Source organism: Ischnura elegans, chromosome 11 (genome assembly GCF_921293095.1).
Source record: "Ischnura elegans chromosome 11, ioIscEleg1.1, whole genome shotgun sequence".
NCBI classification, from domain to species: Eukaryota; Metazoa; Arthropoda; class Insecta; order Odonata; family Coenagrionidae; genus Ischnura; species Ischnura elegans.
In genome coordinates, this window is record NC_060256.1 from 31,894,075 (window position 1) to 31,912,518 (window position 18,444).

At 40.5% G+C, this 18,444-nt stretch overlaps 1 protein-coding gene across 2 annotated transcripts in view; it reads right to left on the bottom strand.

The window, feature by feature from the left end:
• LOC124167796 (synaptogenesis protein syg-2) overlaps positions 1-18,444 on the bottom strand; it is a 122,859-nt gene that overhangs the window by 77,934 nt on the left and 26,481 nt on the right. For both annotated transcript variants that reach the window (XM_046545823.1, XM_046545824.1), the window contains exon 3: positions 1,658-1,866. In XM_046545823.1, the coding sequence (XP_046401779.1) occupies positions 1,658-1,866 (209 nt within the window). The remainder of the gene's footprint in view (positions 1-1,657; positions 1,867-18,444) is intronic.

Sequence of the window (18,444 nt, forward strand, 5' to 3'; positions counted from 1 at the left end):
AACAAATTGGCTGAGAAATAAGTCAGAAAGGATGTAAAATGCTATACATGAGTGCATAATATATAAGCACGAACAGATACGGAGTGCTGCTGGTGCAACATGCATTGCATTATATAACCAACGTACAGAAGTGTATACCCCTCACAACATATACACACCAATAAGTGCTTAAAAGTTAGCTTTATTTTAATGAAATCCTAAAAGTAACTCTTTAATAATAACCTACCTCAACAACCAAACTCAATGACAAGAATTTACATCACAATCGACGGAGTCAAGGTAATCAAAGCTTCGCACAAAAAAGATATATTGATTCCAAGTAAAAACAATAGCCAACTTACCAATAAAAATAATATAGAAAATATAAAGTACTATCGAATGAAATTAAGCGTGCCCGGAAAAAGGACTCAGGTACATATTGGATCTACTGTATTTTCAGCAACAGATATCACTTTTCATAAGTAGCTGAATCACTATTCAAAAGCCTAAATACAGCTAGATAAAAGTATATCCTGCGATTATTAAATATTGCCATAGTAGCGGGAGATTCCTGAATACCGAGGATGAAATAATATACCAGTAATACTGCTTGAACTAGATCCACCACATGATTGACCATACGAGATAAAAATCAGGGAAGAAAATGGGAAGCTGTTCTGTAAACAGAAGTATGTTTTAGTTGTCGTAACTGCCACCGGAGGGCGTAGTTTTATTCCGATATTCAATTTTTTGTGTGTGCGTGCGACGAGTCGTCGTCAATCTCGCAGTCAGTCGTGTGTGGAACTCATAGTGAGAATGCGTGGTGCATCAGCCGCTCTGGCTGCCCCTGCCCCTCCCCCGCCCCCCAAGTGTGCTCAAGTGTCGGCGGAACTGCAGACAAGGATGCTTACTGACTGAAGACTGACTGATAAGTGAAATTTCTCCCATTATAGTGCTGATAAGAGAAATTCCCCCATTATTATTCACTATTGTCATGATATTGTCAAAGTTATGGTTATATATTTTTTGAATGTTTAAAAGTGCGTTGTATTTCTCTGGTCCTTCGGGTTATAGTTGTATGATCATCGTTTCTTTTTCATCCCGCGACAGAAGCTATTAAACTCTGTTCATTTTACCTCTGTGGGTGAGCTGGTGTGGCCAAAGCAAGTGGAGATGAGGGGAGGAAAAGTTTCTCGACATGTGACTTTCCCTTGGCCAATCAGCTAACAGCAGGCGTGGCCTCAGTCAGCCGCTCTCCGACCTCCGCCGAGTAAACATCGTGAATCTGCTCGTGGAGCAGTGTTGTCAAACCTCACGCGTTCTCATTGTTTGTGATTAAGTATGCCTCATTCGGCGCGGTAGCTGGAAATGTAATGGGCTTCTGTGAAGGGATTATCCTCAATGCCTTCCAAATGAGTAGGTATATTATCTCGGCGCCCGGACCATGATACCTATGGCCATCTATGACTCACACGTTTTCAGTGACAAAGTAGGGCGGCTATGTACATTTGGCAACGTTATGTTAGCTCATCCTCTCTCTCTTGGTACTACCCCTCCCCTATCAGCGAAGCCATCCGAGAGTGTCCGGACTCTCACGAAAGCTCACCCGCAGGCATAAAGTGAATAGATATTAATAAATGCCAAGACTTCGTGCAGCAAGATGCAGGCACATACTCACCGATGACGGTCAGCCGCACTTTGGTGTTCCTCGTGGGCGATTTCCGGAAGTCCACGCGACACCGATACTCGCCCTCGTCCCGTTCCTCCACCGAGTCGACGGACAGTGTGGCGGGCTCCGTTATGGTCCGGAAATAGGCGCGCTCGTCCACAAGCTCCTTCTCTTTCCAGTGGGACGCCTTGTCCGAGTGCTTGCCCCGCGCGTCGTAGCTGAAAGATAACATTTTGCACATTGATATGAGATTGAAAATCGGCCACTTTCATTTTGACATTTTTTCACACGTTTAAAAAATTCAATTTAGGGTCTTTAACCCCTCACTCCATTTTGTATAACATATGATACAATACACTTATTGCCGCTTATTTCTGAGGGGCACAATAGGGTAGTTTCCTCCACCAAAGAAAACGAAAGGCATTGATTGCGATTCATTACCCACCATTAGAGTATTCATAATATACAAATTAGTTGGTTTTAGAAATCCCAGTTTAGACGGATTTTAATGGTCAATTATAACTTCATTTGAAAAAGGTCAGATTGGCGCCCATGCGATGCCACTCCGCGTTACGTCACAGAGGCATAGAAGCTACACGAGTAGTTAGGAGTTTTACATCGTCTGAGGTTACCAATGCATGCATGAGGCACAGAGCTCAGGGAAACATCTCATAATAATAACATATTCAAATTGCCTAAGGTCGGAAAGTTTCCTACGTTTGATAGGGTATTGATAATCCTTATTTAAGCCGAGCGCTACCTTCTAGCAGGGTACTCTACGCTACCGCCATCAGCAAGCAGCCTGCATCGTAGCGGCGTTCATAACCTTGCACCCAGGTGGCCTCACACAGCAGCGGCCAGACGTCAAACGGGCTTTTCCCAGCATTCATACATAGCCGTCGCGTTTTCGTACGCTTGAAAATTTTCCCTTTTCGTTTAATCGCGAAAAATGGATATCATCATTTAAAAATGTAAAAACGTGAAATACGCACTCCAGGAGTAATTACCTTTCGATTTAGGTAATGAAAAAATAGGAAACCACCCTATTCTTCCTCTCTAACGCATGGTGTATCAGATATACCCCGTCGTTATACTGTGCGGTTCTCAAAGCAGTCAGTAGGTATCGCAGATAATCAGCTTCTAATTATGCTGAAGTAAGAAAGCTCCCCGCATGAGAGTTGAGTAAGAGGATTCACCAAGGTGATATCTATTTATGTTATTGGTAATAGTACGGGCGCCAACGAAAAGTTTTCAATGAGTATATAAAATGAAAACCTTTCTTGGAAAATTTTCAAATCTGTGCTATGTATCCTTTTCATGTAAAAGTTGTCCATAACCATAATGTATAACATGAGATAAATATTAAAACTTTATCTTTAAAAATAAAAAATAGCAGAAAAAGTTATAAACATGTAGTAATTGAAGCTTTTCTGTATATATTTTATGAGAATTATTTCTGGCACGTATTTAAAAATTCATGCCGTCAAGGGTTTAAGTACACGGAGGCTATTTCCGAATTTGGGCTCAAATTTTGCTGACGTCTCAGATTTAGCCACGTCTTTGTTCCGTCTTCATTCAAACGCAGGTGATGAATGTTCCGTATCAGGGGGTGAGAAGCCAAGGGGTACGAGTGATTTTTTTTCCTAAACGGAGTTGGGTACAGAAATTGATGGAAGAAATATGCAACAACTTGGTGACCAAGGGATTCCATTCTCTTCATATCTACTCATGTACCACACACCATACTAGTCATATCAAGGGTTATCGTACTCATAAAGGATACAATCTCTGCCCTGTGCTTACATCCAGTGGAAAATGAAATGCCCTACTAAATATTAAGTCGATCTCGTTAGTTTTTTTAACCTATTTTCTATACCTAATTCTATTCAGACCTATTTAATCACGGAAAAATCGATTACGACTAAAATCGAATTTTACTATTCAAAGTACGAGGAAATCGAGATCGAGTCAAGATATTCGAATTTCAATCGAATCTCAATTTTCCAACGTCGAGATTAAACACTGCGTTTGATCATAGCAGTGTCGCTACCAGCCTATGATAACGTCATCCATCCCATGTGAAAGACTCTTCTTTAAGACTGGTAAAACTGGAAAGGGATGGGATCATCAAGAAAGCATCTTCCTCACTTGATCTTTCAAAATTGGAAAGGAATGGGATCTTCAAGAAAGCATATGACACACTTGATCTTTCAATATTTTATTTTGAGTGTTTTTTCTAATGATATAGAAACGTTTTTCTGCAAACGGCTTTTTTTAAGAAACGACAATTTTTCGAATTAGTCGATATTTTGGTTCAAATTTCAATTTTTGTCGAAAAGGGTGCTTTTCATTGCGATTAAAAATTAATTACTCGAAAAATAAATGTCGACCTTCAATTTTTCCATCACGAGACTGTAGTCTTCGCGATAAAACTACCAGTTTTCTCCGGCCCTACTCGACAGGAGCTCAGATCGTTTCTATCTCTCCGCCGTCGAGCGAGAGTAATGAGCCACCAACTATGCATTAGTGTCAAGGAAGTTGCGTTTCTCCAGGATACAGTTTGCCTTTCAAGAGTTTAACTTTCTTTTCCATCCCCCTCCTTGTTTTTGCATCCCTACGGTACGGAATTTTTTCTACCTACTATTTAGACTTATTGCTAAATAATATAGCTGAAAATAATTTTTCTCCTTCCTTCTTTTGTTTTCATCTTCACCCTCTTCCTATCGATCGACGCGATCGGTTGCGACTAAATGTACATTTTCGTATGAGAATATCGGTGATATTAATGCCTACCACGGAAATTACCTTATTTTTTGGAATGGTTTTCAAACAAATTGTGGCTTCCTGGACAACTGTGACTGCACTTACTTCGGAATGAATGGAAAGTGACCGTATCGTCTGAGAATACGGCCCTTCCCAACATCATTGCGGAGCACTGATATCACAGAGTAAATATTATATTCAGGTTATATTTATAGATTATAGTCATATTATCTTTAATTAAAACTTCCTATTATTATGCATGAGTATTTTAAATTAAAATTCTTTTCCTTTATCAATGGCATTCCATTGTATTCAACTTACGCTCATTAATGTTAAACCGTATTAAGCCCAACGACGCGGAAGTGCATACAACGATAGATATTTGATAATGATATGAGATTATGATAGAGAGATGAGATATGAGAGAGAGCAAGTGATATGAGATTCCATAGGAGCATATTCCAAAATGCTTTCAACCAAACTGCATGCTGCTCCTTGAAGAAAATACAAGCTAACGTACATTTCTGACGCTGGGAGTCCTCGACCAATCCCTCTTGATTTTGAACTTCTCAGGGTCTGTTTTTGGAATCAATATTTTGCCTTAGAAACATATATACTGTTCTAAAGATAGTATGTTTCAATCAATGGTCATATAAGCAGTAAATACGTTGGAAGGGAAAAAATTGGTCCCAATGTGTAAGTTCGGAGGACTTTTCTCTGAACCACTAACATTACAAGACAGGTGAGTCGCCCTGCGCATACGCAACATGAAATAATTAACTGATAAACATGGTTTCATTGTAAACTTCAGGTTAACCATAAGATGTGTCATCAGAGGAGCGGATTCATGATAAAACCAATCGCCTCAATGATAAACTGTATGAATAAAGAGGTATATCTGTTCTTATGTATAATTAAAAACATCAAAAGTTAACGAAAGTGCACAATAGAGGGCCTGTTAGGCTTCCTTGTGGGACTATCTATGTGACCTTCTTCCTGCATCACACCATGCAGTATGATACAAGATATACTTAATCACTCGAAAAATTGAAGACTTGAGTGAAGGACCAATTAAAAAAAATAGGATTTCCACAAATACATGAAGCACTTCTTCCCTTACCAGCAAAATTTTCTATTTCCAACAATGAGTTCAGCAGCCATAATTGAAAACTTGAGATAAAAGATTCATTTTCCGGAGTAATGCGGTGGAAATCTTTCATATTTAACATTAACAAAGTACCTGTGTATTTCCACAATTCTTTATCCATATCAACCTAAAGTCCAGGAAATAATGCCAAGGTTTAACCTGGTTGTATCTTGAAAATGGTACTACGTGGAATCGGTCGGCAAAAATGAAGAAGTGTGGAAATAGACGAAGAAAGTTCTATTATTATGTTAAATAATTGAAAACTTGAGTTCCACTCTGCTAGTGCTTGAGCCATTATTCGTTTCCTTTTATTCTCGAAAGTTCACCATTGGTTATTATCTGGCTTATTTACTCATGTATTACGTATACATATTTTACGATAACTTCAAACATTTCGTGGGAAACTCATAAAAGGAATATATTCGGCATAACTCAGAAGAATTTGGGATTCGTCAAGCGAACTGTGGGAAGATTTTCGGATGAGAAAATAAAATAAAGGTGATATATCGCACTCGTCCGACCACACCTTAAATATACAGCGAGCATATGGGATCTGGTGCAGAAAGACTTAATCCGTGAACTGAATAAAATACAATGGAAAGCTGCGAAATTCGTCAAAAACTGCTTCGGGCGTACAGACAGCGTCACCCAGATGTTTAGCGAATCAGGCTGGGAGCCGCTGGAGAGGAGGCTGTGCGCTAGGCTTAGATTGCATGAACAATAGAGAATAGATATCTTTAGGAGCGACACGGAAAACATCATCTTAAGGCCTGTTCACACGATACATTGACACGTAATATTTAATTTCTGTTTGCGTGAATTATTTTAGTGGAGCGGAACGGAACATGTACGAATGCATGAACCAATTTAGAACAGGTTCTATTTTCCATTCATACGTCCGCACCAGTTGAGTGGTTACAAGGTACATTTTCGTATTCATTCTCGCGTTCATACATTTAGATATTAACTTGTACGTGTTAATGTACCGTGTAAACAGACCTTTAGAGCCCCTTGATTATTTCCAGGTCCGACAGAAGCGATAAATTAAGAGATATGTTGCCAAACGTACAGATATAGGAATTCGCATTTCCCCCGAACCATAGGCGGATCCAGGGGGGGGGGGGCACGGGGGCACGTGCCCGCCCCAGACACTCAAAAATATGCAAGATTTTTCATACGGTCCCATTATCATTGCGTTCGTTTTGTATTACGAGATATTCTTGTGCCCCCCTCTGAACAAAATCCTGGATACGGCCTTGCTTGTGCCCCCCCCAGAAAGAAATCCTGGATCCGCCCCTGCCCCGAACCATAAAGGACTTTAACAAATGCTAGACGTAGTTTTGTAGGAGAATTTGCTTTTTTCTTTAGACGGCTGTTTGACGGGCTTAATGTAGACTACCTGCCACTCTCCTTTTTAGGCGGCTTGTATGGCAGTATGTAAATGCAATATCTTCAATTTTCGTCCTTATATAAGGACAGAAGGTATAAGTAAAATAGTGAGAAGATATATATATATGATTTCAGCCGATGGGAAACTATTTACGGAGGTAGGTAGCCAGTGACCATATAGACCCTAAATACGAGCTATCAAACATATCAGTGAAGGAAGACCTATGCGTGGATCGTCTTACTGTAAATGGCATGGTCGTCTCCCGCGATAAAAAAACCTGTCAAGCGGAAGAGGCGCCGTGCGTGTGATTTTGTGCTGGCGCGGCTGGAGTTTGATCCGATAGGAGCTGCCTTTTTCCGTGGCATTAGCTGCGTCCAGCCAATAAGAGGCTAGCCGTCCCGAAGGGCCCCTCCCCAGGATGGTCGTAAAGATGCGATGGGCCCATTTGGGCCAGCACCCACCACATCGCAAACTCTGATTTAAAGGCGCTATCGCGCAGCTTTCGGCCCTCGCCACCGCCACGCCTAGAGGCGCTGCTATCGCGAGGGAGGCGCGCTGGGGCGATTTCGCTTCCTTGGGAGGCACTTGGCGCCATAAAGCCCTCCCAACAGCTATCGCAGATCGCTGAGAACGTCCTTCAATACTAGCCGTCCCGTCGTGTTTCACTGTGTTCGGGAAGCGAAGACTTAGGAGTAGTATACGGCCGACCCAAGCGAAGACGATGACGCTGGAAGGCGCGATAGCACTGGAGCGATAGTAATGGTTGCTGCATTCCGCCTGCGCAGCTGAAGTATTCTGCGTGGAGAAGGTATGGTATGGACAGCTAAGGTCATTTTCGCCAAGAGGGAAGGATAGGTAAGAAAGGTTGGAGAGAAACCCGGCGTCGGCGTTAGCAAAGTCTAAACGAAAGGAACCAAGGATACCACGAGCCAATACTACAATAAATGATCCTCGAGTTAAGTCTCCAGTTGTGTTGTCACCCACCGCGCAGTTAAATGGGATTACAAAAGTCGCCACTCGCGTCGCTGACGAGCAAAGCGATCCGGATTTCACTGAGAAATAAGCTATAATCGGGGCTGTTAACCTAAATTTAGCTTCCTGAATGCTGAAACTATGAGCCTCTACGGCACCAAGTATGAAGGTACATATATGTTAACGAATCATTCACAAAGTGATTCAAGCCTGATACTAGCATTGATAGGTGAGGGTAAAGCTAACCCCAACCTAAACCACAGGGTCTGAATTTCCCACATTCAGTAGCGTAGGGGTGCAAGTTCTTTTCAATGGACCACCCCGCACTTCGAGGATTTTATTTGGGGCGTTTCCGATGGCTTCACCCGGGGCGTGAACCCAGGACCCATTGATAAGCACCCAAGCGCGCAACAACGTAGGCTATGTACATAGGAACTTCTTCCTGCATAACACCACGCTCTACCCAAGAATCTGTGATTATTTAATGGAATAATCTATGCATACAATTAGGTAAGATATTGAAGAATATCAATTATTTCATCATCAGTATGGTATTTCCCTTACCATCTTGGTCTTCGAGCCGAGTTATGCAATTTGAAACCAAATGGACGGCGGTATTAAAAGCATAGTTTTACGAACAGAGCCGCTAAAAGCCATTAGCCGCACGAAACGAAGTTGTCTCCACGAAAACATCTTGGATCAACTCTTTGAGCTGATTTACAGTCATTATTTCCACATTGCAATAACCCGTCTGTAAAGCTAAGAACAGCTATACACGGGAGATTTCACACGGTTCAGTTCCATATTTAGGGCAGTATACCCACGCAGAATTAATGAAATCGATTCGTATAGTTAAGGAGAACCCGCTGGAGGTTTTAAAGTTCTCCAAATAAATGGTGAGAAGAATATCGTCATACTGATTACCAGCCCGAATTTCAGTAAATTGCCTATTACTGATAAAACCATGGTGCCACTGAATGCATCCCAAGTGATGAAGTCTTATTGTGCGACAAGATTTTGAAAAATAAAATCTTATTGAATAAATTCATTTTTGGCATTATCTGCTCAAGATTAACACATACAAGCGGAAAATTTCATATATTAAATAAAATTACCGTAACTTAACCATTTAAATTAGAAAAAAAAGTTGCACCGTTCCAAGCTCTAGAATTTGTGATAAATTTTCAGTCACTCGAGAAAAAGGAAGTGAGTACTCAATGATAAAATATCAGCCCTAAAATGTATGAAAAAACAAGCTATAGCGTGAGTGCGAATCGTTTTCGTTAAATTATAAACTATAATTAAATAGAGAGCGGAAAGATAACATAAATGGATGGAAAAGTAAAAAAAACATTTACCTAACAGTTGCTCTCGCTGGGGTGGTTGATGATGATCTAGTAACGTTTTTCTTTCACTTTTACCCTGAGATCGAACAGCAGAACTAAGTGTAAATAAGGGTATCACTTTCAGTCCTTTTAATTATAGAAATACGAATTGAATTGAATCTACTCAGAAGATGTCAATTAATGATATCTGATATTTATGAAAGACGAGATGATTCTCAATATAGTATAAGATTATTTACTTAAATGCATTAATTACCTGTTCACACAGAAACACACTCATAAAATTTTTCGAACATTATATCACTTACGATGTAATAAAATCTAGTACCATTCGTGTGCCGATCACAACTAAGCACATAATTTTCGTAATCATTACAACATTAAATATTTATGAGTAATCTACGTTTTTTTCCAGAATTTACGTACATGCACTCATTTCAGTCGATACATTTCGCCGATGTTGGAGTTAACTACGCACCTGAACTAGTAAATGTATTACGGCGTGAAAAATATATTATCGTTATATCAATCATGTATCGATAACTTATTTGAGGAACTCTTATTTGACGTGAAAAACTAACTTTTCCCAATTACTTAGCAGCAATAACAATGAAAAATTTAAGTTGATTCCTAATTTCGGGAACGCGACCGTGGAAATCGATAAACGATAAGATTTAAGATTTCGACGTTTTTCTTGGTATTCTTTGTGTGTATATACACTAGCACAGACTTCATTCATAACACATATACCACAGAAATGACTGGAATGTAATGAATTATTGCCATATATGTGGATCATCAATTTTGGCTCCTGCTTAAGCTTGGACTGAAAATCCGCTGCGTCACTTAAATGACTCCATGTTCACTTCATACGTCAGTATTTTGGTTAGAGAATTATAAAAAGTGACATATTTAATATTAAATTGGAAAACCAAACACTGCAATAATCCACGAATAAGTTAGGAAAACCGAAACATGCGATCACTATTTCCTATACGATATCATTACTGGTTCGGAACATAGGTTCGTTCATGCGAGCATTTTCTGCCACGCGGCGTACTTATTTTTGGCTAGATTCGCGGAATGAATGAAAGCCTGTACACGCGAAATATAAATATAGGATTACTAAAAGTGAAGTGAACATTTTTCTCTCATGGTAACATATGACGGCGAAGACTTGCAGTCACTCGCAGCGGTGACTATAGATACTGTAGGAGCTTTGGAGTGAGCGCTAGCACTCGAAATGAACTCGGAGGGGGCGCCTTGGAGTGGGCTGGAGTGAAATGGGGCAGGCCGTTAGTGGCCTCCAACACGCCATCGCAGTTAAATGGGGTGGAAAATGCGCCAGGAGGAGCGGTCAAATGGGCCGCGGAGGGGAAAAAGCGGAGCGGAACGTGGAGCAGGATGCGTTCGCTTACTACTAACAGGTCCTGCCTCACCTGCTTGGATTGCGAAAGACTCTCTCTAGGCCATGTGGCCCCGAATACAGAGGGAGCGTTGTGTGGCAGCAGATGGAAGTAGTCCACCTCTATGAACCGAGAGGTCGCACTCAACTTTGAGCCATCACGGGACTGCATCATCATGCACTAAAGGCAAAAGTATTCTGACAAGTTTTGTGCCGCCACTATCTGTGAACGAGAAAATGCGTTCGACATGTAGCGTACACACAGCAAGTCAGCTTGCGTTCCCATCGCTATCATGCGCACGTTAACATTAACAGCACACGACTAACATGAAAAGTACTCAATCAACATTCTGACATTTGTGTACAAAATAAAATGACCGTTTTGTGGGCATAAAACTATTGGTCATTATTCACAATCGCACATGGGGGTTGTGCAGGCAAATGAAAATTGCACGAGTCTTACATGAAAGCGAAGTTGGCGGAGAGAACCGTGGGTAGTAACCACCATGCCATTATATAACGAACTATAATCAGGGCAATTCGCATTTTTTAAAATATTCGAAGTTGCCCATTTGGAAAAGTTGGCAAGAAAGTTGGCTAAAATTCGGACGAAGGAAAATCAAACAAGTCGCATATTCTTCCTCCATTAAGCCATACGAGTGGGAAACCAAAGTATACGTGAGCGGGGTGGTTTATGAATGAGAATGAGTGGTTCGATATAGCCCGAGTGCAAATTAAGGCGATTGGTATAAATAAAAAAGAGAAATTAAATTGAATATGCACAGGATTTTTGGAACTAGACTTTAATACAGCATTTTAAAATCATTTAATAAGGATATAATAAGGATTATCTAATGTGTCAGCATAAAATTGATAAGCGAGATGATGATGGTTTATAAATAAACCGAAATGACGGCGAATATTGCATTTAAATTTAAAGACCTATACTCCTAGATTCAAGATTAAAAAATGAAACGATTTTACACCTCCTAGATTCAAATTTGATATTTAATAGAGAGGTCAGGAAAATAAAAGAAAACTTTTTTTTTATTTTCCTGATTTTTTAAGTAATAATTAATATGGTCTTGTAGTTTAGGTCAAGGAATGAAATACAAAAATATTTACCGAAGTTTCAATATTTTATTTTATCTTTTCTTATATCGTGAAGGTAAGAATGATTTTCAAAGTTTATTTACTATTAAAAATAAAAAAAAATACAATTGCACATGAATGAAAAAGGCGCAAAAAGAATTTTGACATACCTTATCGGCACTTTTTTTATCAATTGTAAATATGCTAGTAAAATATCATGGTTACCATAAATTTGGATTTGTTAAATGAAAAATACTGTTTCTAATGGAATGAAGTTCCTGCGCTGAGCTAAAGATAGACATAAAAATGAAGAAAGAAGCGCTCGATTGTGGTCGTGAACTTGAAGGTAACAAATAGTCCTTATAACTCTACTTTAACGTGGCTTAAATTGGTAGTATAAGGCCATTAGTATCATTACACGACATTGGAGCAAAACAAGAGGAAATATGGAGAAAAAAATCATTGTGCTGTTGGTAATGGTAGAAATATCACGTGTTAAGTTAAAGATAGATATATGAATCAGGAAAGGAACTTTCGCTTGTGTACGTGAGCTTGAAGACAACAAATAGCAGACTCGACTCGAACGTGGCTTAAAGAAGTAGTCTATCGTCATTATTATCATTACACAACAGTGGAGCAAAATAAGAGGAAATGTTGAGAAAAAAATCATTTTGCTGTTGGTAATGGCAGGAAGATCACGTGATGAGTTAAAGATAGGCATACAAATCAAGAAAGGAGCTTTCGCTAGTGTACGTGAGCTTAAAGGTAACAAAGAGCCCATATAACTCCACTGGAACTTAGCTTAAAGCGGTAGTCTATCATCATTAGTATCATTACACGACAGTTGAAGGAAATAGGAGGCTTCGTGTTTCACGCGTATTGCAGCGGCACTGAGTGTAGCCAATTAAGGCACCTTCTACCGCCCTGCACGACGCTTGGGACACCTTATGGAGGACATAGAGGAACCTAGGTGGACCAGAGGGGGGCGTAGTGGGGTGGGCTGAGGTGAAAGGGCCGCCCAGAGATCAAAGTGCATTCTCGCCCTCTCCCTTTTCTCGGTCTGGTCATGAATATGCGATGGCCGCCGCTGCGGTTTGCATCTTCCATCCTCCCATGTTTATCCACCTCTCCATTCCCCCCACCCCCGTCTGCGCTGCCTTTCTGCCGGCCCTAAATAATGTATTTACATCCACGAGCGAATTTCTTTTCGCGGACAGGAAAATTGAATCAGCGATGTGGAGGCTTGGGAATTAATAAAATAGGAGGGATGGTGACGCGTTTCTTTCGCTTCCCCACTCCACTAGATGGAAAACCTCCCGCTCTCTGGATCTGAATACATCTTCGTCTTATATCTCGGAGTGAAGCACGTCAGTGGTCATCTTAAAGAACGGCGATCGTCAAGAAGCATGAGCACCAGCGACGATTCATAAATATTTTCGATACGACAGCAAGAACGGCAAATATGTATCGAGAAAAATTTACAGGAACGAAGCATATTACCATGTCAAAGTTAATATCTTCGAGGGCCGCCAATAAAGAGAACCGGAGAATCATCCGAAAAACTGTTAACTATAATATATCCTTGAGGCTTAAAACAAAAAATAAGTACCGAAAAGTAGAAAGTAAGTACAAGTTCTAGATATGGCATGATATTTGGAGGAGGCGACCGACAGCTAAGGTCATTTGCGTCATGAGGGAATGGTAGGTAAGGAAGTGTTTCCCAAAGTTTCCCGATTGAAAAGTACGGAGTTTGGGCGGCTCGATATTCTGCCTTCACTCAGATCTGCGGAACTACCGGGGATTTCCCCTTGAAATGAGGGAGGAAGAGTAACCTGTGACACGTCGTACATGCAGTTAATGTTAGGGGCCTTGAAGCGGGGCTGAACGACGCGGAAAATGTGGACAAAATTCACTCCATATTAACTGCCCAAATGATTATGCAGTATAAGAGTTAAATTTCAACAATTATAAGGGCATAAGAATTCGGTAGCCATGCAATATCCTCTGTAACTCGTGGTAGGTTTAAAGATCAGAAAAATTCCATCGTGTGCGTGCAGTATCAAATCTGATGATAGCATGATATGCAGAAACCCGGGTCGTAGTATTTAAAATAAAATGTGGAATAGAACAAAATATTTATAATTTACGACAGCATCAAATCATCCGTCACTGAGACTATCCGTGGAACCTCTGATCCGATGCATGATATTTTACCCACTACGCCACCTGAACGATTTAGTTCTAACACAGCCTTAATGCCAAATATGCTGGCTGAGTTCACAGATGAGAGTAAATTCCATTGTAGGTGAGTCGTGGGAAAAAGTATGCTTCGCAGAATATGGGGAAGAATTCTGAGGTAGATATTTTGCGCGTTATCAAAATGCAATGGATATGATTATTTCCCCAGAATAGGGATAAGGGGGGAGGCTAAGTGGGGGTCAACTTATCAGAAGTAGTGGGGATCCGAAAAAAATTACAATTCAATCTAGTGTAAATTGTATATCCAATTGTATATCCCTCATAGATCCGCCGCTGCTTGCAGTGATGAACAGTACCGATAATTATTTGGTCTTCAAAAACACAAAATTATTAAAAATATGTATGTTTTTCCGCTTGTTTGTCATAAATGGATAAAATTAACTATATCTTAGGCTTTTTGGTAAAATAAATTTCATCAACCTCATCACTGGTCAACAATTGTAAGATTGGTTTGACGCAGATCTCCACTCATTTCTCTTATCAGCTGATCTTTTCACATCTACGTATTTCTTCTCTTTCACATCTTTCTTTACTTGTTCCTATATATTTTTTGGAGGTATTCCTTTTCCGTTCTTACAATCCAATTGTCCCTCGAAGATTTTCTTCATCAGGACATCATACATCGAGATCAATTTATTCTACTTTAAATCAATAAATGCAAAACTAGGATTATTTTTTCCGTCAGTGACTCGGTGGCCACTTTTGCAATATCCTTTTAAATGCGCGCTGAGTGGCAACACGTTTAGAGGTCGGCTTGAGGCTCCTTTTTTTTGTAATATTGGTGAGCCGAGGAACCGCGGAATCGGTTGCGAGCGGGGACCATGAGTGTTTCCCCTCCCACCGTGCACATTTTTTCATCCGGCTCCCTTCAATGTGAACATGAGAAATCCCGCCGTAAAAGCAGCCAGCACTGCCCTACTGGGAAATTCGGCGTCGCGCACATAAAAAGGGGCGAGGGTGCGGCGACTTTGGATGTACGACGGCAGATTGGAAGGCGGGGGCGTGCCTATCTCAATGGGGTATTTTTGACCCCAGCCCTGAGAAAAAATTTTAATAACTCTCATATTCATAGTCTCATTCGCCGTATTTTACGAAAGCTTAAATGAAGCGTTTCCACTCCATCTCGCCTGTAACCTCAGACTATATTCTTAAATGAAGCACTAATGCATGACCATAATTTTTCTTTTTTCTAAATTTCCTCCACGAGCTTATAAAAATATAGCAGTCCATGGGAAACTCACTGATAGGAGAACCCGCGCCTAATGGAGGGCCACTGAAGCATGCTGCAATTGGGTTTTTCTGAGAAAAGAATGAATATTGTAAAAGTCCTAGTTTACCGCAAGCATATACTGAGGATCCTCAAGTATGCCTATAAATGTGTTGTGAACCTCCGCGCATTTAAATGCGTTTACAAAAGCCGCCACTCGTGTCGCTGACGGACAAATTGATCCGAGCTTCATGGGGAAATAAGATATAATTAGGGATTTCAATCGAAATTTATATACATGATGATGCAATCTATCAAATTTTTAACATTTCAATGACCTTCCTCGCAATAACGAAACACTTAACTGCAAAATATTGGAAAAAAGTGGATCGCATTGCACTCATCACCGCGCCGCGAACATTTTTGAAAACCGTTAAAAATGCGACCGAAGTGGCAACAGAAATAAACCTTCTGTGTGACAGAATTGGGCCTTCTCTATGCAGTCCCCTTGAACGCGAATCTATATCAATTGCTACTTGTATGTTCAAGTCTAAGCAATGCGATGGTATAATCGAGCTTGTGACTTTTGGAATAATCATTTCTTCGTGCATTATTCAAGAATTATTTCATAAGCCCTTTTATATGACCACAGAAATGGGCCTCTACTTCTTAAACTGAAACCAGTGGTGGATCCCGGATAGTGATAAGTGGGAACTGAAATTCCAGCAGTAGTGGGGGTCGGAAAAATCACCATTCTCTCTAGTGTAAATTGGATACCCAAGAGGGGGAGGCTATAGCCCCCTTAGCTCCCCTCCATACACCCACCACTGACTGAAACTGTCACGGCATGCCACTACGGTAATGCATTACGGTGTAACTGAGAACACAATTATACAAGCAGTTCTGCGTAATAAATAGAAGCTTAGAAATTCACAACTAAATAATAGGAGTAAGTGAAATCAAACAAGTAAAATTGATGACTAATTCATTCAATAAGTGAACCATCATTCCCATCAAATTTAATATAAGAAATCATATTAAAGCCTGCATACTGCGGTATCTTTTCTCTACTCTGCAGCTTTTTACCCAACCTTTTTATGGTCTTTAAAAAACTGTTTCATCGTCATTTTTTGTACCAAGGAACAATCATTAACTTATTTTGATTTTGTATTCTTTAATTTCTGATATGAAATTGGTGAGAATTAATTACAGTCGATTGCTGCCTTAATAACCTTGAATCAGGAAATTAAATACTCAATTCCGACGAGTGAGGCATAACGTGACAAAATCTTCAACCATGCTTGACAAGAAATGTAATCTATACATCATATCTGACGGTTAAATATACTAAAGAGGAATACTAAACACAAGTTTCAGCTTAGTAAAACGATATTTCAGCCTCGTTGTGAGGCAAACATGGCAAAGGAAAGGGAAAGTTTGAAGAATAAGACTCGCTTGTTGGATTGTACAAGAAAATAAAATAAATGAAAATGGGATTCCAGAACTTCAGATTCCCAAAATGTAAGCATCAAATAGATTCAATGATTTTTATATCATAAAATATTTACATGGAAGTCTTTTCCTACGTTCATTATCATCATTATTAGTTAACAGTCCTATGATTGGTATGACGCAGCTCTCTATTCCTCTCTCCTGTTCGCTGGCCTTTTCATGAAGACGTATTCATTCTCTTCTGCATCCATTTCCTCCATTTATTGTGTAAAATTTATCATTTATAAAATGAAACAATATCAATTTATTTTGCTACAAAATCCTTCGTCTGCGCACCTTAACCTCATAACGTGTCTTTGAAAGTTTGAATTGAATCCATTGCCGTTTATGCTACGCGTTGAGGAAAAGTCAGTCACGAAATCTTTCGAAATGGCGAAACGGTTTCTCCCCGTATTGCGACTTGCTGGAATTCGCCTCATCCAAGATGTGCTAAATGCGCCTAAAAGAGTTTTCACTCCCATTTTTCTTCCAAGTTGAGACCATCAAACCAATTATTCCTTCATTTTCGGAACAAAACCCAATGATGGTACCCCCTATTTCTCAAAACATTCTTTCTCCCGACCGAAGACGGAATTCTCGACTAATTCGCGATGCGGGGAAGACGCCACACCTCGAAAGCCACAGCCTCGGCGATCAGCCGCCAACGCGATGGCGGGAGATAAAAATTCCCAATTTCAATCTCAGCCGCTGCGGAAGACAGGTGGTTTGGGGGGGTTTAAGGAGGCAGTCGAGTTTGCGAAAGGTGCGTGATGGAGTGATTAAGGAGGAGGGTAGGGGTTCAAAACCACCCCCCAAATCCCAAAAAAAAGGGCGGGAAGGGAGGGGAGGGGGGAAGGTGTCGAAAGGAAGGAGCGAATTCTGCCGAAAGTAGGATGAATAAAAGGCGCGAGTGGGGCGCCGCCCGGGGGGAGGCGGCCGAGGGCTGAATTAGAAGGGATTACGCGCGAGGTATATTGGTTGAATTGGGCTGAGGAGGAGGGGCGGGTCGAATGGGCCATCAATTTCCCGGAGGGGATGGAGGATAATAGTTCCGCCTCGGAGGAAATCGTGGCTGGAGAAGATTAAAATGGCGCCCGTTCGTCTTTCATTAGAACAGCGATTGCGATTGCCGGCGGCCGAAATACGTTTCCCAGGGATGACGACAAAGTAAGAGATGGAGCGACGTAATAATATTCCAAGATAATCCCGAAGGCTGACCGACAACTGATTTTCTTCCGACTTAAGGATCAAAAAGCAGCGACATTTTCTGATTAAAAAAATGTCCAAAAATGTCCACTTTAATTGGGAGTGGAATTAATCTCCCAGTTAAAAAAAACAAATTGAAGTATCTACGTTCCCACACGATGGGCTATTAACCCGACACAATAGGTCAGACACATAAATGAAAATCTCTGAGATTAGAGGCGTTACTACTGCGGCGATCATCACAATGATTTCGGATGGCATCCCCATCCACTTTTGTCTGCGAACGCATTATCTTTCGCTATCGTTTCCAGCACCTTCCCTCCTGCTCTTCTGGATATAAATATCGCAGTAGACGGTTCCCCCAATCAGCCACTAAAAGTACTGTCACCTAATGCACATTTTAATAAGTTCACATAAGCTGCGACTTTCGACGTATGTGTTAGTAGGACCAGAATGCCACCGTAAATACATTATAATTATGACTGTCAAACAAAATTTATGTTCAAAATAATACAATA